Source organism: Arachis hypogaea, chromosome 8 (assembly GCF_003086295.3).
Source record: "Arachis hypogaea cultivar Tifrunner chromosome 8, arahy.Tifrunner.gnm2.J5K5, whole genome shotgun sequence".
NCBI classification, from domain to species: domain Eukaryota; kingdom Viridiplantae; phylum Streptophyta; class Magnoliopsida; order Fabales; family Fabaceae; genus Arachis; species Arachis hypogaea.
In genome coordinates, this window is record NC_092043.1 from 28,087,533 (window position 1) to 28,113,206 (window position 25,674).

At 34.5% G+C, this 25,674-nt stretch overlaps 4 protein-coding genes and 1 pseudogene across 7 annotated transcripts; 4 read left to right on the plus strand and 1 right to left on the minus strand.

Moving 5' to 3' along the window:
- The first annotated feature begins 4,327 nt into the window (after nucleotides 1-4,327).
- Nucleotides 4,328-8,789, plus strand: LOC112706751 (ethylene-responsive transcription factor RAP2-7). 2 transcript variants are annotated; one of them, XM_025758207.3, is made up of 11 exons: nucleotides 4,328-4,833; nucleotides 4,982-5,744; nucleotides 5,945-5,970; nucleotides 6,077-6,107; nucleotides 6,212-6,299; nucleotides 6,395-6,540; nucleotides 6,774-6,818; nucleotides 6,932-7,035; nucleotides 7,145-7,269; nucleotides 7,603-7,716; nucleotides 8,326-8,789. In XM_025758207.3, the coding sequence occupies exons 2-11, from the start codon at nucleotides 5,224-5,226 to the stop codon at nucleotides 8,602-8,604; spliced, it is 1,479 nt and encodes a 492-aa protein (XP_025613992.1). In that variant the 5' UTR covers nucleotides 4,328-4,833; nucleotides 4,982-5,223; the 3' UTR covers nucleotides 8,605-8,789. The 2 variants fall into 2 exon arrangements, with proteins under 2 accessions (XP_025613992.1, XP_025613993.1); XM_025758208.2 differs by lacking the exon at nucleotides 6,774-6,818.
- A 3,009-nt stretch (nucleotides 8,790-11,798) lies between these two features.
- LOC112708373 (L-ascorbate peroxidase, cytosolic-like) lies at nucleotides 11,799-14,426 on the plus strand. 2 transcript variants are annotated; one of them, XM_029288718.2, is made up of 7 exons: nucleotides 11,799-13,043; nucleotides 13,114-13,354; nucleotides 13,483-13,617; nucleotides 13,698-13,777; nucleotides 13,859-13,961; nucleotides 14,043-14,101; nucleotides 14,193-14,426. In XM_029288718.2, the coding sequence occupies exons 1-7, from the start codon at nucleotides 12,925-12,927 to the stop codon at nucleotides 14,206-14,208; spliced, it is 753 nt and encodes a 250-aa protein (XP_029144551.1). In that variant the 5' UTR covers nucleotides 11,799-12,924; the 3' UTR covers nucleotides 14,209-14,426. The 2 variants fall into 2 exon arrangements, with proteins under 2 accessions (XP_029144551.1, XP_072057054.1); XM_072200953.1 differs by having other exon boundaries at nucleotides 14,043-14,221.
- An 815-nt stretch (nucleotides 14,427-15,241) lies between these two features.
- On the plus strand, nucleotides 15,242-18,579 carry LOC112706753 (eukaryotic translation initiation factor 5-like). Of its 2 annotated transcripts, XR_011864717.1 has the most exons (4): nucleotides 15,297-15,458; nucleotides 15,628-15,845; nucleotides 16,342-17,565; nucleotides 17,810-18,579. XR_011864717.1 is itself a non-coding variant. In XM_072200954.1 (3 exons), the coding sequence occupies exons 1-3, from the start codon at nucleotides 15,362-15,364 to the stop codon at nucleotides 18,296-18,298; spliced, it is 804 nt and encodes a 267-aa protein (XP_072057055.1). In that variant the 5' UTR covers nucleotides 15,242-15,361; the 3' UTR covers nucleotides 18,299-18,579. The 2 variants fall into 2 exon arrangements, 1 of the variants encoding a protein (XP_072057055.1); XM_072200954.1 differs by lacking the exon at nucleotides 16,342-17,565 and having other exon boundaries at nucleotides 15,242-15,458.
- A 1,868-nt stretch (nucleotides 18,580-20,447) lies between these two features.
- On the plus strand, nucleotides 20,448-21,405 carry LOC140174823 (protein DELAY OF GERMINATION 1-like; annotated as a pseudogene).
- Nucleotides 21,406-22,607: 1,202 nt separating this feature from the next.
- LOC112706752 (small ribosomal subunit protein uS2-like) lies at nucleotides 22,608-25,060 on the minus strand. Its single transcript, XM_025758209.3, has 5 exons — nucleotides 24,770-25,060; nucleotides 24,022-24,284; nucleotides 23,648-23,845; nucleotides 22,998-23,223; nucleotides 22,608-22,701 (listed from the first exon to the last, which is right to left on the minus strand). The coding sequence occupies exons 1-5, from the start codon at nucleotides 24,921-24,923 to the stop codon at nucleotides 22,619-22,621; spliced, it is 924 nt and encodes a 307-aa protein (XP_025613994.1). The 5' UTR covers nucleotides 24,924-25,060; the 3' UTR covers nucleotides 22,608-22,618.
- Nucleotides 25,061-25,674: the final 614 nt, after the last annotated feature.

The window sequence follows — 25,674 nt, forward strand, 5'->3', positions numbered from 1 at the left end:
AGTTTTGTCTAATAAATATTGAAAATTAAAACATTAGTTGGGTTACTTGCTCAAAAATGTTACTGTATCAGAGCCTAGAGGTCTACTTAGGATCCATTTGAGAAACTCTAGAAGTAACTTTTTTTAATTTTTGACTTATGAAAAGTAGTAGTATTAATGTCTGATGCAATTTTCAAAATCAAATTGCAACTTTTTAAGAAGTTATTTAGGAACTTATAGAAAAGTTAAAAAAATGACTTCTCTCATAATACTTCTACTTTTCATCACATTTTTATAAAATAAGCACTTTTAGAGTTAAAAATTCAAATACAAAATAACTTATTTATAAGTTACTTTTAACAGAATTATTTATTGTTTAAGTTATTTTATCAAAAAGAGTTTAATTAAGTTGATTACCCAAATTGAACCTTAGTAACTAGACTTTTAGATTAAGCTAAAATCCTTCTTTTAAATTGTTTAAAAAACCAATCTTAAGTCAACACACAAATTCTAAACAAAAATTAAAATAAGACGAGAAAAATTAGAATAAAATACAAAAGTGTTTCGTGTGCCAAACATTTATAAAGTTTAATTATCCATAGCTAGTACTACATGTGTGCTAATAACTAAGAAGAGTATTTGGTAATTTTCGGAATAAATATAGGTGATAGGTGTTGTTAATAATATAGGGTGCAAGTTTCGTGTGTTATCACGTTTGATATAGTTCTTTCTAATATTGTAGTTTGTTTTATTTCTCTTTTTTTTTAATTATACTCCATTTTTTATGTGTTGATTTATTTTTTTTAAATAAAAAATATAGAAAATTATTTTTAGTTAATTAATATTAGTAACATTTTATTATATTATTTTTAGTTTTTAAAAGATTTAAGATTAGACTTTAAAATTTAGAATCAGATTAAAAGTTTTGAATTTACAATAAAAATATAATTTTAAAAAAATTAACTGACATTAATTACAAAATTATCTTTTAACTAAATTTTAATTTTTATAATTAAAATAATTTTTTATATATTTGTTGTACAAAAGTTTTTTTTTTTACCCAAAGCATGTGATCTTTTAATCTTGGATTTTGGGGACCACGAGAAAGATAAGGATACAAAATAACAAAATTGGGCGTTGGGTGTGAATGTGCGAATAGGCCCTTTTAGTATACTGTTCTTTGAAAACGGGTAATGCGTGATTTGACCCAGAGACAGAGTATTGTCAGTTCCAATGCCATATTACCAAACTACCCAGACTGCTTTACCCTTTATTTCAAATGATTATAAGAAAAAAAAGTCAATCGTATAAAAATATTTTTATACAAAAAAATAAAATTAATAAGTAATTTAAAATATTTAATTAAATTATTTAATATAATATATATTTACATTTCAATTAGCAACTTGACTAAAAAATAGTTAAAGAAAATGAAATTTTATTTCTTTAATTTCGTTTTTGGGTGAAGACAGGGAAAATCCCATATGAAACTCATGAAAATTTCTTCTAGTCACCCACCAGAAAATGATACAAAAGGTAGATTTTAATATTATTCTTGATTTTTAATGAATGAGAATAATTCAAATTCATAAGCATGTTTTCTTCTTTATATTGTGTTTTTTAATAAAAAATATATTATAAAAGAAATTAATTTTATCAAAGACATGTAAGGGCTAATTATTTGACAAACTATTTAATTTAGGGTCTGTCACGGTTAAGTTTATTATTATTTTCATACATACTAATTATTATACTATATCTATAATAGTATATCTATTTTGAAATGCTCGTTGTTGATGATTAAAAAAAAATTAAGAGACTATTAATTTATAATGAAATTAGTATGTAGTAAGTTAGTAACATTATAATTACTTGTAAGAGTTATTTATCCAAAAAAAGTATGAATATAATAAAAATATACTATTATTAAATAAATTAATAATTTTTTTATAACTATATATTGCATTTTTTACACTATGTATCACTGTAAATTATATATGATTTGTAGGACAGTTTCTAATATTTGTGTTACAGTAACAATATAAATATGTTATGCAAGAACCTTTAACTTTATACGAGAGCAAAATCCGGTTAATTCAGGTGAGAAATGAGAATGGAGAGAAGGAAAGTTTAATTTGTTTTGTGGGTTGACTTGACTGGTTGTTGCAAAAACTGAAAACATAAAAAAGTAGAAAGCAGAAAAGCCGAAAAAGAGTGAAAATGAGTCTGCTCCAGTTACCTCTGCGTTTGGCTAAAAGGGGATGTACTTAGTACTGCTCCAGTTACCTACTACGTCGCCCAGTTGAGTTTATACATGCTTTCCAATATTCATCAGAATTTTTCTTATCATCCTTTAAATCTTAATTATCCCATACCATACCATACTATACCCCCATTCACCACTAAATAGGAGTAATAATAATAATAGTGCGCTCAACAAGACATACATGGTTGAAGTACTGCACATTGGTAAAGTTCAGCTCCATTTTTTGATTGGATTATCTTTTAAATTTTGAAATGAATTTCATAGTAATTGTTCATGGGAAGGGTAATCTGTTTGAAGTATATCTTTACTTTAAAAAAATATTTTTCTTCTTAAATTTGTTAAATTTTTTAAAAATATTTTTAATTTAATTTTATTTTTATTTTGTTTCTAAAATTTTTTATTTGTATCAAATATACCATTAAAAGTTAAATTTTTTAAAATTTAAAATTAATCTAGTAATAATGTATGATAATTATGCGTAATTTACTTATATTAAAGATTGTTTTTTTAAAATAGTTGCTGAATTAGTTCTAATTTTTTTTTTAAAATCAGTTATCAAAAACATATTTGATGCAACTCAAAAAATAGGCTTCGCTCTTCATCTTTAAGGACCATGTATATTTTTAGCTAGGTTTGAAGAAAATTCTGTAAATATCTATAAAAATTAAAAAAAATATTATATATTTAAGTTTTTTTATTAATTAAGTTTAATTAAATTAATTTAATATTAATAAAAATTAACTATGAATAATATTATTTTAAGTCTTATTATTTAACTTAGTTGGATTTGGTTTATAAAAAAATTTGATTGTGTAGTATTATTCATCTATAAAATATGTTTCAACATTTAAGTTAGCTCCAAAAATATTTTCTAGTGAATTCTAAAAAAAGGAATTCAATATATATGTCATGTATATTTTTTTAGTGTCTTTTTTATAGTCGGTAAATTTATCGTTTTCTTATTGATGTAGAAATTAATGATTATAACGAAGACTATGAACTATTTTATTTGTTTCGACTTATAACATTAAAGTAATTATTTCATTCGAGATGTATCTTACATTTAACTGAATTATAATATCCAAATTAGTAATAATTCACAAAGAAAAATATTGAGTCAATTTGATATTTAGATAATAAATGAGTTTAAATATTCTATATAAAGACGTACATAATGTACTATACTAATTGTTTTAAAACAAATTTACTTTATAGATTTTGTTGGAGTTCTTATATAGGAAGATTTTATTGGAAAATTAGAAGTTTTAACATTTTAATATTGAAGTCACTCGCATAAAGGCGCTGAAAATATTATTTTATAAAGATATATTTTAATAATTAAAATTTAACATATATAATCGATTAAATCATGTTATTTTTGTTAAAATTAGGCTAGATAAATTAATTTGACCGAAAAATAGTAAATTAAATCTTGAACTGGTCAAACTAATATTATTTTTTATAGAAAATGACTACAATACCTTATTATAGAAAATGACTAAAATATTTTTATTATATATATATTAATTTATTTTTCTATGGTTTAGAGTTTTTAAAATATATATATATATATATATATATATAATAAGAATATTTTAATCATTCTCTATAATAAAGGTATTATAGTAATTTTTTATAAAAAAATAATATTAATTTAGACCAGTTCAATATTTAATTCGCTATTTTTTCGGTTAAATCAATTTGTCTAACTTAATTTTGACAAAAATAACATACTTTAATTGATTATATATATATATTAAATTTTAATTATCAAAAAACATCTTTAAAAATAAGATATTTTAGACGTCTTTATTCGAATAACTCCCTCTTAATATATCTATTGACTATAATGTATATTTATGTAAAAAAGAAACTTATAATTATGACATATATATTCTGTAACAAAGTCAAAATATTAAAACTCATCTTCTTCCCAATTTGGCACAAACCTAACTACCTGACTTTTTATCGTCAATTAACTAATACTGCTTTCGGTTAATTAATACTAACATTTAAACTTTAAGTACCAGTCACCAAAAAAAACTTAAGTACTAATGGTAGTAATACATACTCTGATTACTCAATAAAAACGGAGGAAAATCTTATAGGTGAGCTCGTAGTGAAGAAACTTCATTAAAAAAAGTCATGAGATGAGATTCATCCTCATTCATAACCTGTATTGAAGAAAACAAGCTCTTCTTTCACATAAAGCTCAGCCGTTAGCCAGTGCCTAGTGGTGGACGCTTGTTTCCGTCCACGAGACCACAACCCCACTGTCACACAGTAATAACAAATAACAAATTAAAATACATGGAAAAATCTCCGATGACTGGTCACCGAACTCACCGGTTTCAACCATGAGAGAGAAAATGTTTATATATTCCATCTTCTCTTATATTGGGTCCGAACTCTGAAAGTGTTCCTTCACCATTCTCATCTCTCTCTTTCTCTTTCTATTCTCTCTCTAACGTTCCATGGAATCCGATAGTCGCCGCTGTTTTCACTCTCTCCGACTCTGAACTAATCGCTGACTATACAAAAAATGCAACAACCGCAGATCGCGAACCTTCTTTCTCACGCTTTGTTCTGTGAGTTTCCATCTTCTCTTAGTGTTTCCACACTTCCAGTGGCCGGGAAATTTTCCGGCAAAGTCATAGTGACTGGACGAGCTTCTAATTCTGTTTATTTCTACTTCGTTTTGTTTCTTTTTTAATTTTTATTTTTATCTCGATGCAGAAGAATCGTTGTTCGGCGAAGAAGCTCTTTGAATTTCTCTCTCTAGAACTCCGTTGTTTTTGCTTACATTACCTGTATTTTATGTTTGCTGTGTTCGATCGTGTCGGTTATCGCCGCCGGAATCGTTGCTTGCCGGCGATGTTGAAGTTCAATTAGTTTTTTACTGCTTTAGCTCGAAATTGATAAAGTGTTGTGAAGAAATCGAAAGAGTTCTATATAACTTGAAGATTGAAGAAGGAACGATGTTCGATCTTAACCTGAATGCCGATTCCACTCAGCACGATGACTCGCCCGTGCTGCTCGGGGAGAAGATTCCGGAAGCGTCCTCCGGGACCTCGAATTCCTCCGTGGTGAATGCGGAGGGTTCGAGCAACGGAGGTGGTGCCGGAGACGACGACTCGTGTTCCACACGCGCCACTGGTAGCGGCGATGTGTACACCTTCAATTTCGATATTCTGAAGGTGGAAGGCGGGAGCGACAACTCCGTCGCGACGAAGGAACTGTTTCCGGTGAGCGCCGGGAACTGGCAGGGGCAGGCTTCGACGTCGTCGATTCCGGCGAGGAAGAGCTGGATGGATCTGTCGCTGGATCAGCATCGAGGTGAAAGCGCGGAGATGAAGAAGATTGTTCAGGTTCAGCAGCAGCAACAGCAACAACAGCCTCCGCAAGCGAAGAAGAGTAGGAGGGGCCCACGCTCAAGGAGCTCGCAGTACAGAGGTGTCACCTTCTACAGGAGGACCGGAAGATGGGAATCGCATATCTGGTTCGCACCCTTCGTTCATATTTACTGACTTTGATAATTTCCCCCAAATTTAGGTGGTCTAGTTCTGTATTATCTATTGTATGGCAATTATTTGATTGGTGAAATGCGAATTTATTTTTTTACCGCGTTTGAATGTGTGAAATACATCTGACTTGTGGTTTTTGTTCTTTCCTTTTGTGTTTTCTTTTTTTTGTGTGTAGGGATTGCGGGAAACAAGTTTATTTGGGTATGGATTTGTACTTTGGGTTACTTTAATCTGTGTTTTTATTTTAGTCTATGTTTGTTTGCTAATTTTTAGTGTGTTCCAATGAAATTTGTATTGGGCCTTGTAGGTGGATTTGACACCGCTCATGCCGCTGCTAGGTACAACTTTTGATCTTTATATAAATTTCCTTTGGTGGTTATGATTTAGATAATTAATTGTTGTCCTTCTCCTCACTGATTGACTTGGAATTTTTCAAATTCAGAGCTTATGATCGAGCTGCTATCAAGTTTAGGGGACTTGATGCTGACATCAATTTTAATCTCGTTGACTATGAGGACGATCTCAAACAGGTTGGAATAAACGCATAGGCTCTTGATGAGTATTAATCTAGATGGACCCTTTGAGTTGTTGTTTACTATTTTCTTAAATGATTAATGATGAACAGATGAAAAATCTCTCCAAGGAGGAATTTGTTCACATACTCCGTCGCCAAAGCACTGGTTTCTCAAGAGGAAGTTCAAAATACCGAGGAGTGACACTTCACAAATGTGGCCGGTGGGAAGCTCGAATGGGACAATTCCTTGGCAAAAAGTGAGGACCTACTTTTATGTAAACTAAAACTGAAATAGTGGTCTGCTATGATTATAGGATTAGATATTAGTGCGGATTCATGTGCCTATTGGCTTCCAGGCGAATTTCGGCTTAGTTCTCAATGGGTCTATAGGCTTTTTCCGTGTTTGGAGAATCATGTCTAAGATGCCTGTTTCAAAGAAACAATTGGCAAAGGTTGTTTTTGTCATAGAGATTGCACTGCTTTCGTGCAGGTATATATATCTTGGGCTATTCGACAGCGAAGTAGAAGCTGCAAGGTCTTAATGATACATGAATTGCATTGTACCTGCACTGAATTTATTACCCTGAATTATCAACTCATTAGGGTTGCAACCAACATATGTCTCCCTTTTGATTTTCTGCAAATTAGGGCTTATGACAAAGCAGCTATCAAATGCAATGGAAGAGAGGCAGTCACTAACTTCGAGCCAAGTACGTATGAAAGCGAGGTCAAAACTGAAGCCATTAGTGAAGGTAGTTTTCCACAGCTATGTCCTCTCTGATGTATTTGTCCATTTGATTTTCAAGCTATTGCCGCAGCAAAAAATGTGTGAAACATCGTTTATGTTTATCTTTAAACTAGGTGGCAGTCACAACCTTGACCTCAATTTAGGCATGGCTACCCCAGGACATGATCCCAAAGAAAACAGGGGGAATCTTCAGTTCCAGTCTGTCCCTTACGATGTGCATCCCGGAAGAAGTTCGAGGGTATATAGCTGAACTTTACATCTTGAATTCTTGATTAATTAATATTTGTTGCACATTAAGAGGATCAAAGTTTTGTAGTATCAATTTGACATCCTTTATGCACTCAAGCAGTTCCTTAACCAAACAATCTTTATAGACATTTAATTGTCGAGCAGAATTTTTAATGGAAGAAGAGTGCTTTTTGGCCTTTGTGGGGTTCTCCTGTAACTAATTAACACCTACTTTCCTTTGACATTCATGATCTTTGTGAAACATTGTTTCTGGTATTGATCTGTAATTTCCTACATTTTTGTCTTTACTACTAGTCATGATTAGGTTCCTCTTAATTTGCAGATGGAAACCCATGTTAATTCAGTTATTGGTGATCCGTCTTTTAAAAGGCTGGTTGTAAATGAAGAGCGTTCTTCTGTCTGGAATGCCTCGTATTCGAGTTTCTTTCCCAATGAGGTGAGTTCACTGTCAATCCTTATTACTAGGTTTACAGCTGAAGACAGTAATGTAATGTTCTTATTCATTTATTGAGTGCTTAATATAAAAAAGTAGAAAATGTAAACTACTCGTATGTCCTAGCAATCAAAGTTGAGTTTGATCTTCAGGGAATCCTATTTATATAATACGATTAATTTTTATCCATTTTATGTCAAAAATGTCAAAGGGAATTCGACTCTATTATGTTTTATGTATTGGGAAATACTTAAGGCATTGTAAATTGTTAGATGGTTCAGTCAAACATTTTCCTTCAAATATATCAAATCATCTAATGATTCACAATGTCATTTAATATAAAGATATCATCATATGAGTATCCACCAGAATGAATTGCTCTGAAATATGTGCTCAAAAATCCTAAGAGGAAAAAGAAAATGGTCAATATCATTGTTGTGTTAATAAAATAAGATGACTTTGGAATAAGGGTAATAAACTGATAATTGAATGATAGGATGGAATAGTATTTCCACTGAACATTCCATAATGCATTACTTTTCAACTTTGTATCCTATACTAATGGAGATCTTTATAAACCAGTTTGTTAACAATAGTTGAAATATTTGTCAGGAAAGAGCAGAGAGAATCGGCATAGATCCCTCACATGGAGTCCCAGGCTGGGCGTGGCAAACGCACGGTCCGGGCAGTGCTATCCCGGTACCACCGTTCTCTACTGCAGCATCATCAGGATTCTCAATTTCTGCTACCTATCCATCGCCTGCCATGTTTCCAACAAAACCGATGAACTCAATTCCTCAGAGTATCTCATTTGCTTCATCCGTTGCACCTGGTAGCAATGCAGCTCATCAATACTATTACCAGGTGAAGTCCCCGCACGCACCATCCTAACCCATCCTTGTAATGCAGACATGAAAACAAATGGCAGCATGTCTGCTGAAAATTCTTTGTATAATTCAGTCACTGATTGGCGTATACTGAGATTTCTGATTGGCACCTCTTGGGGTGAAACCATTATGCACATAATGTGTGAAGGAAATGCTCTATATCTTCAATTTAGTTGTTGGTTGTCAAAATCCATGGTATTCCTTGCCAATTTCCAGTTAATATTCAACCCTGAAAATAGAAGGAAGAGAATGCCTGTTGCTGTATTTTCTCGTTGTGAATTTATCAACGTGCGTGGTTGACATTCTCGACAGATTAGGCAAAAATAGATTTGTTTGCTTTTCTCTTTCGTTACATTTTTCAAAATGACAAAAAAAGAAAAGAAAAAGAAACATCTATATTTTTTTGGGAAAGAAAAACTTAACTTTTTAAGGAACTTTATGACTGCGCTCCAATGTTGCAGCTTTTAATCCGATAGACCAAAACAGTTCCTTGAATAACTAACTGTTCATGCAAGAATGTCTCCGTTTTCCTTCGTGTTTTTTTTTTTTTTTTTTTTTTCTGGAAATTAATGTCCTTACTAGGTCTGACCTATCGGATGAGAGTGGGAAAAAAAAGGGGGAGAGAAAACAGTGAACTGTAATATCTCACGACTCGCGAGTCAAACCTGCAACTTCATTGGAATGAGAATTATCATATCCAGATTTAACGCGCAAGGGTGACAGAAGTACATGCTATTGCATTGGTCGCATAATAGCACTGTTCAGATATTGGAGCTGCCAGTAAATCTCTAAATCAATGGAGCAGGCTCCAAAGCCATGAAATCTGATGCGCTCGTCTGTTCTTTTGTTTTTTATTTTACCTCGAGAAAGAAAAGAATCGTTCTAACCAGGATCTCTATTATGGCATGTGAGGAAGGGTAAGTCAATAGTCATTAATACTTTTTTCTAGATATTTTTACTAGACTTAATATTCGGATTGTTTAAACGTCTAATACTTGTTTAACTCAATTAGTGAATTAATTACTATATAATCTAAATTAATTATTTGAGATCATTATTATTGGCCATAAATAATGTGCGCAAAGAAGGCCTAGTCCAAGGCCTTATTGGACTTGTTAATATGGGTCTACAAAAAAGTCGTATTTTATATTATGGGGATTCAAGTTATTAATTTATACGATCGCAAATTGGTACAGATAGATAAGAGTCTATATTCTTTAACCATCTCTTTTTGGTTCGATACTCACTGTAAGATGGGAATGAAGTTTACTTGTTTGAGAGGGTCACTCACTTTAGATTCAATCATTCTAGTTGTTTTAACAGAATATTTCTCTATTTTACTCTCGTTCTCTCTTAATGATTTAAATTACATGGTATCTATTAATATGTTGTTAAGTTAATAACATATTGAAAACATTGACGTAAACTCTCGGAATTAACATTCAATTTGACTTTTGAAATTTGATTCTTAAATTTTAATTAATTTAAATTAGACCTTAAAATAATCGTAATTTGTGTTAATTTTTGAACTCATTTTTATTATTTAGCATGTTAATCTATCGCATTGAATAAAATAGAACAATGATATTATATATTGGCAATCAATATTCAATAGAATAACATCGTTTCACTTAATAGAAATTAAAATATAGCTCGCTTTATAATTAACACTAATAAAAAAATCTATTTTAACCTCTATTCATGTGAAATAACGTCATTTGATCAAAGATTAGGTACCATTGTATTAATATAAAATGATATCATCTTATTTTATTAAGTATATAGCAACTTAATATATCAAATTAGTAAACCGTTGATAGAAATAATACTAAAGATTAATATGAATTACAACAATTATTTTTCGAATTTAATTTGAATCTATTAAAATTTTAGGGATTACTTTTAAGTTGGATCTCAAATTTGAAGGATAAGATGGAATATTATCTCTCTACCCTCTTGGATCTAATTTGGACTTCACGAAATCAAATCAAATGCTATTATTGAAAAGGTTGGATATAGATATAAAGCATTGAAGCCTAGTCTTGATCTAACTCCTCAATATTGGATAAGAGTTTTGCAGTGGAGTGTCCACCACTTCTCTTCATTAAAATAACATTAAAAACATGTGGCTCCAAAGAAAACACCCCATTGGTTAGGATTGTAGGACCACGAGTCGTGTGTGTGAAGAATTATTTGTATCTTTTTTTTTTTTTTCATGTTTCTCTCTCTCTTAGGGTGGGTCATTGTTCCCCCACATTGGTCTCTTTCTTTGTTGTGCAACTCTGTCATATAGTAGTTGCTATGTATTATGAAATCATGCACGATTACTGTGCACTGTGTTCAACGTTTTCTTTTAAGGAGACCATACCTTCCCCACAGCCACAGGTAACTCATCAATTATTGCTCACACAAATTATATTTACTCTTCGCAAAAAACAAGTTTCATTATAAGTTATTACTTATTATAAACCAAAAGATGTAATATTTGCAAATAAATAAATAAATTGATAATTGATTTTAATATTTTTTTGGTCGGAGGATAATAATTAACTTACATATTATGGTTTTCTGTTCACTAGCGAAGTGGCACAGTCCCTTATCATTTGCCAGTTGCCATGAGCTTGCTCGCATCCAACTGTTTCTAACGTTGTTGCTATGACAACCATACAACACATGAACATGTCAATAGCCAAATAAATCCACCACAAAAAAATGAACGCATGGAACATGGTGGGTGAAGAATTGAATGCCCAATAAAACATGTGTTGGGCCGACCGTGGAGAGCTCTCGAACAATCGGGGAGACTTCGGGGAGGAATCAAGCGAGAGAACATAAGATGAGAAGACACCATAAGGTTTTGAGTTGGATGTGGTGTCTTCTCATTTTATGTTCTCTCACTTGATTCCTCCCCGAAGTCTCCCCGGTTGTCGAGAGCTTTCTACGGTCGACCCAACAAAGTGGTATCAGAGCCGATGGTTAATCGGTCTGGTGATTTTAAGGGGTATTCAAGGTGAAGTATCGAAAGTCTTCCCGGCAAAGGTGGTCCGGACGGCGTGTCCCGCGGTGTTTTGCGACGGTGTGATGGACGAATACTCGTGGTGGTGGAGGAGCTAGAGGGGAGTTGGTGCTTGATGTGGAGGCTCACACTTGAGGGGGAGATTGTTAGTGTTGCAAGTGTGAAGAATGTTGAAGTTAGTCCCACATCAAAGAAAGCATGGAAGAGTGAAGAGTTCATAAGATGAGAGACCCATTAACTTGACACCTTAAGGTTTTGAGTTGGATGTGGTGTCTTCTCATCTTTTAAGCAGTATTTAAATTAAAAAAATCTGTATCTTATAGATTATGTCTTAGTGTCACAACTTGAAAGAGATACACTAAATATATGTCTTTTACTGTGCCTTTTAAAATTTTATGTTTCAACAAACAAACGGTATACATGTACTACCGTATCCATGTCTCTGATGGACATAGACATTAACCAAACGGAGCCTTATTGAAATCTGACCAGCACTTAACTAGTAAAAAAAAGTGAGTAAATTTCATATTATTGGATAAAATTTTACACCATTAAAAATACCAATAATAATTAATTGATGGCTACAAATCACAAAACTTGTTTGGGTCTGCCACTCATAGACAAGTTTCTTCTTCCAAATGATCAGGTAATTCAAAATATTTTTTTTTTGGATCTGGGGGTAATTCAAGAGATTCTGAACTTTTTCTTTCTTTTTTTTTTAACTTGGGCTGCTCAACTTTTTCTTTGGTATATAGTTTTTCTTGGTAGGCTATGCGGGCTCAATCAGTTGGGTTATAAGTGTTGGACCTAGGGAGATGGATAAAAGAATTAAATTCAATTACCAAAAAAAGTTTGAAGTCCAAGTCAACATATATTTGGGTACGTATACCTTTGAGAACAACATGCACGATGCATGACTATACTGCATGATACACCGAAACAATAACGAATTGTTTTCACTTTCCAATCAAACATGACATTTTTTTTTACTAGGAAATTCCGTTAAATATTTTTCTTAATAAAAATGGAAAAATAAACAAAATATTCAATGGGATTATTCTTATTTCTTACATTTGGTATTGTGTTGAGTGAGTCTTGGTGTCCATGAAATCAGCATAAGCGACGAGATCGAACGGCACAGAAGGAGTTAGCAGAAGATTCTTCTTCCCACAAAGCTGGCTCCCCCACTGACTCGTGCTACATTGTTTGAATTCAGATCTACGATTTCAGGTCTGTTAGTTATTAATAACTGGCGTGTGGCGCGAGGCCAGCAGCACTGTTGTTGCGTAACTAACTAACTAACTAAGCATGGGAAAGTCGTACCCAACGGTGAGTGAAGATTACGAGAAGGCCATTCAGAAGGCGAGGAGAAAGCTGAGGGGATTGATCTTCGAGAAGCAATGCGCTCCCCTTATGCTCCGTTTGGCGTAAGTAATAACTTGTATTCTAATCTAAACTAAATGAAATCAAATATTAATTTGAATTGATAATATTTAGATGGCACTCGGCGGGTACGTTCGACGTGAAGACGAAGACGGGTGGTCCATTCGGAACCATGAAGCACGAAGCTGAACAAAAGCATGAAGCTAACAGGGGGCTTGATATTGCTGTCAACCTCTTGGAGCCTCTCAAGCAGCACTTCCCTAACATTACATACGCTGATTTTTACCAGTTGGCCGGCGTTGTTGCCGTTGAGGTTACCGGTGGCCCCGAAGTTCCTTTTCACCCTGGCAGAGAGGTAACTAATTCATTTATTTTTGTATTTATAATTAGTCAATTATTTATTTGTCTTTAAAATAAAAAGTCAGAGACTCAAATTTATTGTTAACCAACTTTTTCTTCTCATTATTCCTTTAATTTGATTAGGACAAGGCTGATCCACCTCCAGAGGGTCGCTTGCCCGATGCAACAAAGGGTAATGACCATTTGAGGGAGTTGTTTGTGCAAACAATGGGACTCACTGATCAAGATATTGTTGCCCTTTCTGGTGCTCACACCCTTGTAAGTTCGATTGATAGAAAAAATAGTGTAAAATCATTTCTCTTATGTAATAACTAATAACTAACATCAATTGGATGCAGGGTAGGTGCCACAAGGATCGTTCTGGATTTGAGGGTCCTTGGACTTCCAATCCTCTGGTTTTTGACAACTCGTACTTCACGTGAGTTTGACATATTCCTAATTCTCTAACATGTAGTCCAATAGAGTACCATAACACAATTTGTTCGGTGATAAATGATAGGGAACTGGTGGGGGGCGAAAGGGAGGGACTTTTGCAGCTCCCAACTGACAAGGCATTGCTGGAGGATCCTGTTTTCCGCCCTCTTGTTGAGAAATATGCCTCAGTGTGTACAAACTTCATTTATATGCATTTCTTATACCATCATTATATAACACTACTTGTGTGCTGATCCATCTCAATTCAGGATGAAGACGCATTCTTTGCTGATTACACTCAAGCTCACTTAAAGCTCTCCGAACTTGGGTACCTACTCTACTTAATTTCTAATCTTATTCTTAAGTTTATTTACACTTCATATATGTGTGTAAGTAAATACTTTTCTCATTATTCGCAGGTTTGCTGATGCCTAATTAAGAAACGGGACACCAGGAGCGATCTTGAAGGATCACAAATTCTCTTTATCTTTCACTTTAGCTTACATGATTTTTAAGGCAATGACTTATGATAGAATCCAGATACAGATTTTGAGACTAGTTATTTTTTTTCCGGCTGGCGCGACGAGCTTTTGATGAGTAATAACAATTTTCATAATATTTTTTTTTAAATAAATACTATGACTTAGGGATTATATTTTCTTCTTGCTGTCTGCAATGTATGTATGAATTTCTGATTTTTTATTTATGGTTGAAAAGAGATGTCGTCTAGAGGTACAACCAATTCAACAAAACTTACAAACCAAACTCAAGTACCATGACTCAACAAGCAAGAAATTTAAATATCAATTATACGACAAAATTAATCTTCATTTCAGTAATATTACAAATCGATATTTGCTTACAGTACAAGTACTATTACAGAACCCATATGAATTGTTGGGGCCAAATTGAGTGTTGAGTGTTGACCATAAAAAAGGCATACCTTAGATCAGAATCATTCCTCCGTAAATTAAATAACACTAGCTTCTTATTGAAAAAAAAAAAAGAATGTTTTGCAAAATAGGAATATTTGTACAAAGTACTAAAAGCTAATTAGGATGTTCACCAAGAAAAAGAAAAAAAAAAGTTTAGGGGACTAACAACTTTATCAAAGTCTAATTAGTACGTAACCAATAAAGAAAAGTGAACTATTAAATGAAATCTCACACCATTAAGAGCCTCATTAATGACTATTTGATGACTATAAATCCCAAAAGTTGCTGACTCTAGCATTCCTCGGTTAAAAATATAAAACAAGTAAATACCTTAACCACAATTATTCATTCAGCTCAAAGTCACGGAAGAGTATTTTAATAAAAAACATCTTGACTGTCAAAGTTTTAATTTAGTTATTGAAATTGAAAAAAATAACCCTAAATCTTTTTATCCTTTTATAAGATTAATACTCAATTAAGTCTAAGAAATTATTATTGATCAGCTTTAACATCATCTTTATCTATACCAACAGATCAATCAAGTGGGGGATAAAACATGCAGTACCACTATTAGTTTCAAAATAACACACGAGGTTAAGCAACATTGGCCTATAAAAGAAAACACCAAGGCGTGTTTTGAGGACAGTTGAGAAATGCAAGAAATGACCGGCACACACTCGTCCCATAGCAGAGAAGAAGAAGCTCAGAAGAATATGGGTGGGGGTTGGACAACCTTTCCCTTCATCATTGGTACTCGTTCTTTCTTAATTTCTATGGAATGTTCACCATCATTCTTCTGTCACAATCTCACTAGCTAGCTCGCACCAACATATATATGTATATATAATATAATAATTACACTTACACATGCTCATAGATGGATTTTAATTTCTTTCTATTTTTGGGTACTGTTGAACAGTGGCAGTAGCTGGGTTAACACTTGCAAGTTCAGGAATTCGGGCAAACTTGATCGTGTATCTGATACAAGAGTTCAATATAAAGAGCATAACTGCTGCTCAGATTTCTAATGTCCTTAATGGCAGCACAAGTCTATTCCCATTTATTGCTGCTGTGGTTGCTGACTCTTTCTTTGGCTCTTTTCCTGTAGCCTTGGTTTCTTCCTGTGTTGATTTGCTGGTAATAATAACTCATAACTCTAGAATCCAAGCTCATTTAGCTTCCCCCAAGCTTTCACTTCAAGAATTGAATGGTTTTACTATATCATTATTGATCAACTCTTACTATAAAGTTTAATTTGCATTTTCTTTCATTATGATAATATTTTACATGCAAATTTTGATTGGATCCTACTCTTTTCTTTTTTAACAAAGTGTGTAAGTTCAATTAGCTTGATTGTGACACAATATTTGCAATGATATCTATATGAGACTAGTGTATGCCAAATTTGAAAACAGACCGAGAATGTACGGCATGAGCAATCATAAAGTGTGCTCTGTGAAAACATTATTTCTTGAACTTGAAGAAATAGTAACATGATAGATGAAAACTGATGTTAGGACCATCCTTCTCTCCTGAAATGATGACTCAACAGTATAAAACCACATCCAATATTGCTTAGCTTTCATGCTACAACAAAGACTCCAAAATTAAACAAAGTGATGTATTTGCACAGGGAACAGTGATATTTGCGTTGACGGCAAGCATAAAATCCTTAAGGCCTGAAGAGTGCATGAACAAGGGATCAAGATTGTGCGAAGCACCATCGAGAGTGCAATATGGCGTCCTATACACGGCACTAACACTAGCAGCAATCGGCTTCGGTGGCATGCGCTTCACAACAGCAACTCTTGGAGCAAACCAGTTCGATAACCCAGAACACCAAGCCATCTTCTTCAACTGGTTCTTATTCACTTGGTACGTTGTTTCAGTTGCAGGCTTCACCGGAATCGTCTACATGGAAGTCAATGTGAGTTGGAGTGTGGGGTTCTGGATTTGTGCTGCTTCCATCTTGATTGGCGTCATAGTTTTCTTGGTGGGGTACCGCTATTATCGCCCTGAAAAGCCACAAGGAAGCGCCCTTGGGGATCTTGCTAGAGTTCTTGTTGCTTCTGTTCGAAAGTGGAAGTCTCAGCTTTCATCAACAACAAATAATTACTATAGTGGCTTGGTTCCAGTGTCGGCAGTACCGGGAAAAAGATTAAGGTACTGAAGTGTAGTGTTATTGTTGGATTACTATTAATGCATAGGGTTATTCACTTCATTCCTTGAAGTGATCCATGTTATATCATATCCATGCGTTGAACCGGTTCAACCGGGAACCGGCGTAGAAAACGGTCTGCTCCTCCTACTAAAACCGCTAGAAAATCGCTGAACCGGCCGGTTGGACCGGACCGGGAATCGACCCGTTTGTATAACACGCCGTCGTTTTGATTTTGTTAAGGAAAAAAAAAAAAAAAAAGAAAACCCACCCACCCCACGCGAGTTACTCCCCTCACCCCACCAAAACACCCCGTCCTTTGAAAGACAACACAGAACACACAGCAAGAGCAAGCCTTAGCTCTTCCCCAAAATACAAACGAAGCACTCTGCCACTCTCTCACTCAAGCGACCATCCTCCTCCTTCCTCTCCAACTCGAGCTCCTCCCTCACTACCACACATGCTTCGTCCAGCCACCGCCGTCGAAGCCACCGCCTTGCTTGCCGGTCGTCTTCGGCGCTGTTCGAACTTCGAAGCCACCGTCGTCGCCGCAACTGGTCTCGCCTCGTTCCTCCATCGCGCAACCACTGTCCCGCCACGTCGCCTCTGTTCCACCGCGTCAGCCCCACCGTCGTGCTCCTTGTCCCGCTCTGTGCTTTGTCTTGAAGGATCTAGTTCGTTCCTTAATTGATTGAGCAGGTAAGTAAATTCATCTTCCCCCTTGACTAAGCCTGGTCGAGTTGGATTTTTCACAACGATACTACAATCTCTGCTCTCTTTAGAAGTTTTTTTTAACTGTAATTGTTGTTTTAAACTTTTAATTGGTTAGTTAATCTATAAATTTTCATCTTGCTTCTTCAATTGTTGTTATCATTGGTCATTACTGTGATTTAGGATTGTTAATGATCTTGAATATTGATTCTGATATGCTCTGATATGCAAGGGTTCTGAGAATGGTGACACTGTGAACTATGCAACTGTGGTCAGGGAAGTGAAAGCATATTTGAAGAAAGGTGTTGCAGCGAAGGAATTGCAGTCACATATTGCTGCATTTCCTGTATCTGCTCAGGAGAAGATGAATGCACTTCTTGAAGGATTATTTGATGTCGTCGAAAAGACGTTTGGAAAAGAAGAAGCTACCAAGAGGAAGAATCACCTTGCTGGTGCAGTTGCTGGAGATGACGAGGGATCGCAGCTGTTATTGCTCAATGCTGCTGAGGTGTTCTGTTACAAGAAAGGTAGCAATGAGTTGAATGAGGTTGCACTTATTCTGAAAGCCCTCTATGATGTTGATTTGGTGGAGGAAGAGCACGTCGTGCATTGGTATTCAAAGGGACTGAAGGGTGATAAGAAGGACTCTCAGATATGGAAGAATGCTCAACCATTCATTGATTGTCTTCGGAATGCTGAATCAGAATCGGAGGAAGAATGAGAAAAGTTTGTATTCAAGGGTTTAATGTGGATTTCAGTGTTTCTTTTAAGTATTTTCGTTTGTTGAATTGGTTTCTCTCTTAGAGATGAATCAGAATCAGAATGCTGTCCATCCAGGAGGGTTAAACTAGTTAGCTATATGTTATAGAACTCTGGTTTTGGTCGTTTCTGCTTCTCCTGTATAATACTTAAGTGGTTCTTGATGTTTGAAATGGCTTGTACTTGCTTCTTAAGCAAAACCATGAGATATAAATGTAACACTGATGTTAGTTTTGCAGTTTATTGTTGCTTCTTAGTCTTAGGCATTGCCATATTTGAAAGGATAAAAATACAAACATGGAGAAGTGAAAGTAGTTGTGGAGATGCATATTTTTATGGTTTTAGGATTTCAACAAAACTAAACAAAAAGAAGCCATTTTTTTCGATTGACTAGGTTACAACTTACAACAGAACTTGATATTACAGCAGAAGTAGCATCACCTTGTCCTAACTGCACACAACCAGTGACGCTCCTAAAGTGATGAGAAAGGTTTTATGTGACTTTGATTGGTACCAACTTTGAATAAATGTTGTTGAAATTTGGACTATCTTTTAAATGTGTTTTGGACTTGGTCTCATCATTCTGAAGCTGAGCAACTAAATCCTTGCACATGTACCACAAAGGTCATCATGTGTTTCACACCTTAATTACGCACTTCAGTAAATGTTAGTATGTACTAATCAAGAAGTGTATTTTTGGTATCTAAATAACACTGATATTTGAATAATAACCTTATCTAAATTATTCAGGTCCTTCCCCATTAATCAAGCCAATAAGTTTAAGAAAATAAATCACATAATAACAACATTTACACATTTCCAAACGATTTAAGTATACTACTAGTCCCCTACTTGTCAATAAACTTATCATAATGTAGTGGCAACAATTCAGTAGTTTTTGGATTAATCCTCATTGCTTCTAACTAGTATTGTCCTATCTGAAGAGGTTCAATCTTGATAAACAACTAAGTATTACCCTCATTGCTTCTGCTGGTATCTAACAAATACTTCAATCTTGATATACAAAATGATATTTCATTAACCAACACAATTTAGTGCAATGCTACAACAGGTTTAGTGTGGTTTTAGTCATCTTTAAGCCAATGACGGATCACAAATACAACAAAACAAATGCAAATTCCTGTAGAACTCGATAAACCAATGATCCTAACAAACAAAGAGGATTGATATGCATCCTGAATAAAAGCATTCCATAGCCAATACCACACAAGAGACATAATGGAACCAATTGTAGCCCCAACAACCACCTGGATGAAGAATGGGTATAGGCTGTGTATCCATCATTATACCCAGCAATATGGCCTCACGTATCATACCAGCATTCCCAAATTTCAGAACTAGAACAGAAGCATCAAACGACAAAGGACAACTAGCTATCAATTGTCCATAAAATGTAGGTTCATAACGGCCCCTTGGAGTCTTTTCCAGTGCACGCATCTGAACAAGCGTGTTCCATGCATCTTCAACAACTTGAGGATCTGGTGCATCCAAAGATTTTTGAAGCAAAACTGCATCACAACCATGACAGTTGATCAATGTACAGAGAATTAAAGGAAAAAGCGGGAGAAAAAAGAGAGGAGGGGAGAAAGAGAAGGGGGGTGGGATAATGAAAATTACATCTACAATCAGTAAGGCATTTAAAATTATCAAATATTCTGCAACATCCAAGTTACAGTATTTAAAGTTATTGTCCACTCTAGATGAATAAACTGAAGCACTACTATAAGCAGTCTTAAAAATTCAACTTAAATAGAGAATCTTAACACTATGATTTAATAAAGCCCACAACTGTTAAGATATATCAGAGCAATATTTGGTAAATATACAAATATTCAAAGTGCTATAGGGATAGAGTTTTCATATAAAAAGCATCATCATTATTATTATTATTATTATTATTATTATTATTATTATTATTATTATTATTATTATTATTATTATTATTATTATTATTATTATTATTATTATTAAATTACTGAATTCTACGTCTTATTATCAGAAAACAGAAATTCAACTAATTTTAATTCAGTCTGATTGAAATCCAATAATAAAGGTTAGAATTTTCTGATAAATATCTTTTCCTTTGACAAAATTCACAATTAAGTGTATGGTACTATGACTCTTCTATGTGGGCAAAGCATGATGTTCTGGCCATGCTGTCTCCAACATGGAGAAGCTCCTTGGAAGATGCTTTTCTTTGGATTGGTGGTTGGAGACCAACCATGGCTTTTCACCTTCTATATTCCAAGGCTGGGTTGCAATTTGAGGCCAAGTTGGATGAACTCCTTCAGGGTCTAAGAACATCTGATTTGGGTGATCTATCAGCAACTCAGCTAGCTCAAATTGATGAGATTCAGAAGAGGACAATCGCAGAGGAGAGGGAAATCACAGATATGATGGCAACACATCAAGAAACAGTGGCAGATGCATCAATGGTGGAACTTTCTCATGCTGTTTCTTAGATGTTAAGGGCCAATGAAACTGACAAGGGTGGAAAGAAAGAGGTAGAGGAGAGGGTTGATTCAGCTCTGATGCCAAAGGAGGAAGGATTGGAGGAGATTTTGCAAAGAGCTGATGGTTTAAGGCTTAGAACACTTCAAGGTATTGTCAATATTCTGAGGCCAAAACAATGCATTCACTTCTTGATTGCAGCTGCAGAACTACACCTCAGGCTGCATGAGTGGGGCAAGAAGAGGGATACAAGCAGAAGGGTCAATGAAGGCACTTATAGTGATGAGGGTACAATCCATGATTTGTCAACTTCAAGATAACACTAACAATTGCAACTTTGGAACCATTCAGAATCAAGGATTCTACCTTGGATTTTTATCTTGTTTTATTTAAGACACATTTAATTAGGATAGCATGAAAGCAAACTAAATTTTTTCTATTGTTGTTGTCTGCAATAAACCCAGCAAAGGGTCTTATTGATTTATGCATCAATTTGAGTTAGACCTCTGCTTAAATATCATGTGATCAATTGCAATATTTCACATTGGCAAAATGTTAAATGAATTCAGGTTTCTGAAACAGACCAAGTCATACTTATGATTGTATTTGCAGACTAATATCTTCTTGTCTTGCAAGAATGCAAAATGAACATAATAACAGTGCAAAGTACATCTAACTAGCCATTAAACATATTACAAGCACAATGAAGTATTTCCATAATCCATCTTAAAAACAATGCCGTTTGAAATAAGATCATTACCTTAGTAATAGACTTTTGAGCACTCAAGCAAGCCACAGCATCTTTCACCTCTACAGTAACACCAAAAATTGGATGCAGTTAAAATATATGGACAGTTTTGGTATGTAATAATTCAATATTTGAAAGAAAAAGAAAAATTGATTCGAAACTTATTAGAGTAAAATTGAACCTTTTTATCTAACTTGCGATTCGAAACTTATTAGAGTAAAATTGAACCTTTTTATCTAACTTGCGATTGGACTTTGATTCTGCCCTGCAAAAGCGAGAGAAGAACATAAATAACTGCAAACTCCAGCTCAAGTCGCAAAGTAGATTTTAAACTTTGGAAACTAGGAAAACAGGGAAGGAGGGGAAGATATTAACTTTTCCCCTGGCCACGGACAGAGAAGCCAGCGAGGATGGAGATGACGTGCCGAGCTACCTGGGTTCTGGATAGAGGGAAGAGGAAGAAGCGGAAGCGCTAAGCCTAGGGACGCGGCGGCAAAGAAACTAGGGCTAAGGTTTTGACGTTTTGGTTTGGGATTTTCACTTAGAGGGGGGCATGATTAGGGGAATTGGAGAAGATGAAATTCTTTTTATGTTTTGCTTTGCTTCAGGGGGCACAAATAATTAGGGGAATTAAAGAAGATGAAGAACGATTGATTTTTTTATATGTTTTTGTTTTGTTGTTTAAATTAATTGAAACTATTAAATTAGGATTAATTGATGTCTATTTTAATAGTTTTTCATCTAAAAATGATTTTGAATAGTGTAATTCAAACAATATTTATTTTACTATAATCCATTTTGATACAAAGATGGCCAAACATAAATCACTTCAATATAAACTCACTTTTCATCAAAATCAAGTTTGCAAAATCAATTTTATGCAAACTAGTATCCAAACACACACGGAGTAACTTTGAAGGATTAACCAAATAAGAACATAAAACAAAATGTACTCTCTAAAATAACAGTTTTGTTAAAAATCGTGTCAATATACATCACACTAATGGAAGAGAAAATTCTTCAGAACAGTTTTGATGAGTTGTGCTTAAATCTTTAGAGTGCTTATTCCCAGCCAGTGGGAGCAACACCTCCGGGTGCAGGAACGGAAGCCTGTGGAGCTGGAACTGGCTCCCAATCACCTGCAGCTGCGGATACAAAAGAACTTAGGTCAAATATATTGCCATCACAGTTTCGACAGAACTATGGTAAGGCGTACTGATTTTCTTGCATATTGAGGGAGAACGATTCAACACAACAACAATCCAGAATTATTTGACTAGAACATATTAGAAGCAAATGCGACAATTATGTTGCATCAAATTTAACAGACTAATGGGAGAACAAATACAGAGACTTGATAGACAGAAAATTTCAATAGATATAATTGAACTTAAATCACGCATGTGACTAACAGATCCAGAGTGGAAACAATTATTCTTACCGGCGTCTGGGGCCCAGTTAGCAGGTGCAGCTGCAATGGGTTGTTGAGGAACTGGTTCAGTCCAGGATTGTTCAGCTGTAACAGCCCCCCATTCCCCATCAGCTGCAGGGAAGCCGGCAATGCCAGCAGCACCAAAATCTTGAATGGCATATTCTGGGGCAGCTGGTAATTCCTCTTCCTCTTGTTGCTTGGCCTCTTCAGGTTCTCTATAGAAGAATAAGTCCACCTACACATGAAAAGTCGACATAATTTAGTTAAAGTTCAAAAGAAACAACATAATAAGACTACTATCTTTTGATAAAATATGAAATTTTTGGGTAATTCAGATGAATAAATAGTTTGGGGTTCAAATTATGCAGATGTTCTAAACCAATTTTTGCTACATGCCTGTCCTAAACACCTTTTAGATTGTTTAGGACAGGCGTGTAACAAAATTGGTTTAGAACATCTGTATAATTTTGAACCCCAAACTATTTTATCACGTGAATTACCCAAATTTTTTACACCTGTATGTACTGCAAGAAAGATTGTTCTAAAAAAGTGCATACCAGATGAGACATTTGCAATGCAAACATTGGGAAACACACAATAAATCTAAAAGAGCTACAAAATAATAATAGTTCAACCCGTTAAGAGCAAAATTAGTTTACCATCACATCCCACTTAAGCCCTGGACGAATAGTACCCCTCATCTGCAGAACCATCCTTGCTAATAACCAAAACAGACAACCAATACTGTGCTTCCCCTTGTTATTGGCAGGAATGCCAACATCAACATAGCGCATCGGAGAATCAGTGTCGCAGAAGGCAATCGTCGGAATATTTCCAAGAGCACATTCCTTAATGGGCTGCACATATTTTAAAAAATAAAAAAATAGAAGAGCAAACTCAAAATGAGATAAACTAATAACAGAATTTCAAACTCCCATAAAAACATATTGACAGTTAATTGTGAAACAACATACACCACTACACTCAACACAAGTGAAAAAAATAAGTTTCAAACATCTAAATAAAGTGGCACCTGATGATCAGTCCTTGGATCAGTAAGAATGAGTAGGCGAGGCTCGTTATAGGATGTCTGCATCTGATTAGTGAATGTTCCAGGAGTGTGCCTTCCAGCAATTGCATTCGCACCCGTGTATTGGGCAAACTTCAAGACTGCCCTCTGACCATATGGCCTAGCAGACTGAACAATGATGTCCTGAGGGTTCTCGATGGCAACAATAATCCTAGCAGCAAGTTGGAGCTTCTCCCATGTCTTGCCAAGGTTAATTATGTAAATACCTGGGGACAAGGAATACGAAAAATCAACCAAGCCATAAAAATATTTTCCTACTGCAAAGGGAAGCATCGGAAAGATTAAAGGCGTGTATATGTTTCATAAATTTTGGGACAGAAGTTGCTTTTTCATCAGAAACTCATTGGTAAAATTATGATAATAAGCTGTTTTGAAAACAATGTGATAATGCAAGTACACATATTCATGTCAAAATCCTTATTAATAATTAAATTGACCCTTTCAATCAATAGCACAAACCAAATCGAGAACAATTGACAAACACTAGTCTATAACAAACTAATAAAAATGTCTCCCAAAAAAAGAACCCTACACACGAAAAGATAAATAGAAGAAAAAATGCTAAACCCATTGAAGAGCAAGGAGTATCTGGACCCCAAAGAAACTACACAAATATGTGTTCTTCATTAGATTTCAAGAACTAAACTAGTCGTATAATCCCAAAGAAAATATCAAAAGAAGCGTGGGTTACCATCATTGCGGCGCTTGAAAACGTAGCGTTCCATCTGGAAGTCGCAGTTTTTGGTTCCGAGATGAACCTCAGCTGCGAGCATCATTTGGATGTCTTGCTCCTTCTGCGAGAGCTGGCGCGACACTGCAGCGGTTGTGGCGGCGGAAGTGGCCATCGTTGGGGAGGAGAGTTGGTCTCTTGAGAGATTCGTAGTAGCAGCCGCAGTTATAAAGGAAGAAGGTTTCACGACTTAGGGTTTTTTTTAAAAGGGATGTTTTTCTCACAAGGGCTTTTATGGCCGGTTGAAGTTACTCTAAATATATAACCGATTTTATTTTTTGGACTCTATTTCAATCTTAGACTCAATAAAATCTAAATATTTTTGTGTCCCAATTATATCAGGTTTAAATTAGATTAAAATTGGATCTTTAAAACTTTAACAACAATTTATAAAAAAATTTATTTATGATACACTTATTTATAAAAAAGAAATTTATTATTAAAAAATTGATATTCATATTTAAATTTAAATTTATGCATAAGTTCTAATTTGATGCTTTTTTTATCTATTTTCTAATTCAACAAATGATTAAAAATAAAACAATAAACTTATAATTATTATAACATAATATTAAAATTAATTTAAAACATATATATCTTTTTTAGTTCCCTTAGGATACACATGGATCGAGTAAAGCCGAGTTCGCCTTGACTCGGACCTAGTCTGAAATAATGACAGGGTCTATTTTTGAGACCCTTATCCGATTTTAAACTCAGTAAAATAACATCAAATTAGCTCCTAAAATATTCGAGATCGGATAAGGTCTTTGACTAGACCGGACTATGTGCATCGCTATTTCTCACAATCAATCAGTTGAGATTTGAAAAGTATAGATGTTATTCCAAAATGGTTAAAAATCTTAGAG

What these genes read in the sequence shown, in the direction of transcription:
- LOC112706753 (XM_072200954.1), top strand. Translation starts at nt 15,362, where the DNA reads ATGCAAGAAATGACCGGCACACACTCGTCCCATAGCAGAGAAGAAGAA. An exon ending in AACCTTTCCCTTCATCATTG is followed by an intron (nt 15,459 to 15,627) that starts GTACTCGTTCTT and finishes ACTGTTGAACAG; the next exon opens with TGGCAGTAGCTGGGTTAACA. An exon ending in CTTCCTGTGTTGATTTGCTG is followed by an intron (nt 15,846 to 17,809) that starts GTAATAATAACT and finishes CTGATATGCAAG; the next exon opens with GGTTCTGAGAATGGTGACAC.
- LOC112706751 (XM_025758207.3), top strand. Translation starts at nt 5,224, where the DNA reads ATGTTCGATCTTAACCTGAATGCCGATTCCACTCAGCACGATGACTCG. An exon ending in CGGGAAACAAGTTTATTTGG is followed by an intron (nt 5,971 to 6,076) that starts GTATGGATTTGT and finishes TGGGCCTTGTAG; the next exon opens with GTGGATTTGACACCGCTCAT. An exon ending in GGACAATTCCTTGGCAAAAA is followed by an intron (nt 6,541 to 6,773) that starts GTGAGGACCTAC and finishes GCTTTCGTGCAG; the next exon opens with GTATATATATCTTGGGCTAT.
- LOC112706752 (XM_025758209.3), bottom strand. Translation starts at nt 24,923, where the DNA reads ATGGCCACTTCCGCCGCCACAACCGCTGCAGTGTCGCGCCAGCTCTCG. An exon ending in ATCCAAGGACTGATCATCAG is followed by an intron (nt 23,846 to 24,021) that starts GTGCCACTTTAT and finishes AAATATGTGCAG; the next exon opens with CCCATTAAGGAATGTGCTCT. An exon ending in GGCTTAAGTGGGATGTGATG is followed by an intron (nt 23,224 to 23,647) that starts GTAAACTAATTT and finishes TTTCATGTGTAG; the next exon opens with GTGGACTTATTCTTCTATAG.
- LOC112708373 (XM_072200953.1), top strand. Translation starts at nt 12,925, where the DNA reads ATGGGAAAGTCGTACCCAACGGTGAGTGAAGATTACGAGAAGGCCATT. An exon ending in CCCCTTATGCTCCGTTTGGC is followed by an intron (nt 13,044 to 13,113) that starts GTAAGTAATAAC and finishes GATAATATTTAG; the next exon opens with ATGGCACTCGGCGGGTACGT. An exon ending in TTTCTGGTGCTCACACCCTT is followed by an intron (nt 13,618 to 13,697) that starts GTAAGTTCGATT and finishes AATTGGATGCAG; the next exon opens with GGTAGGTGCCACAAGGATCG.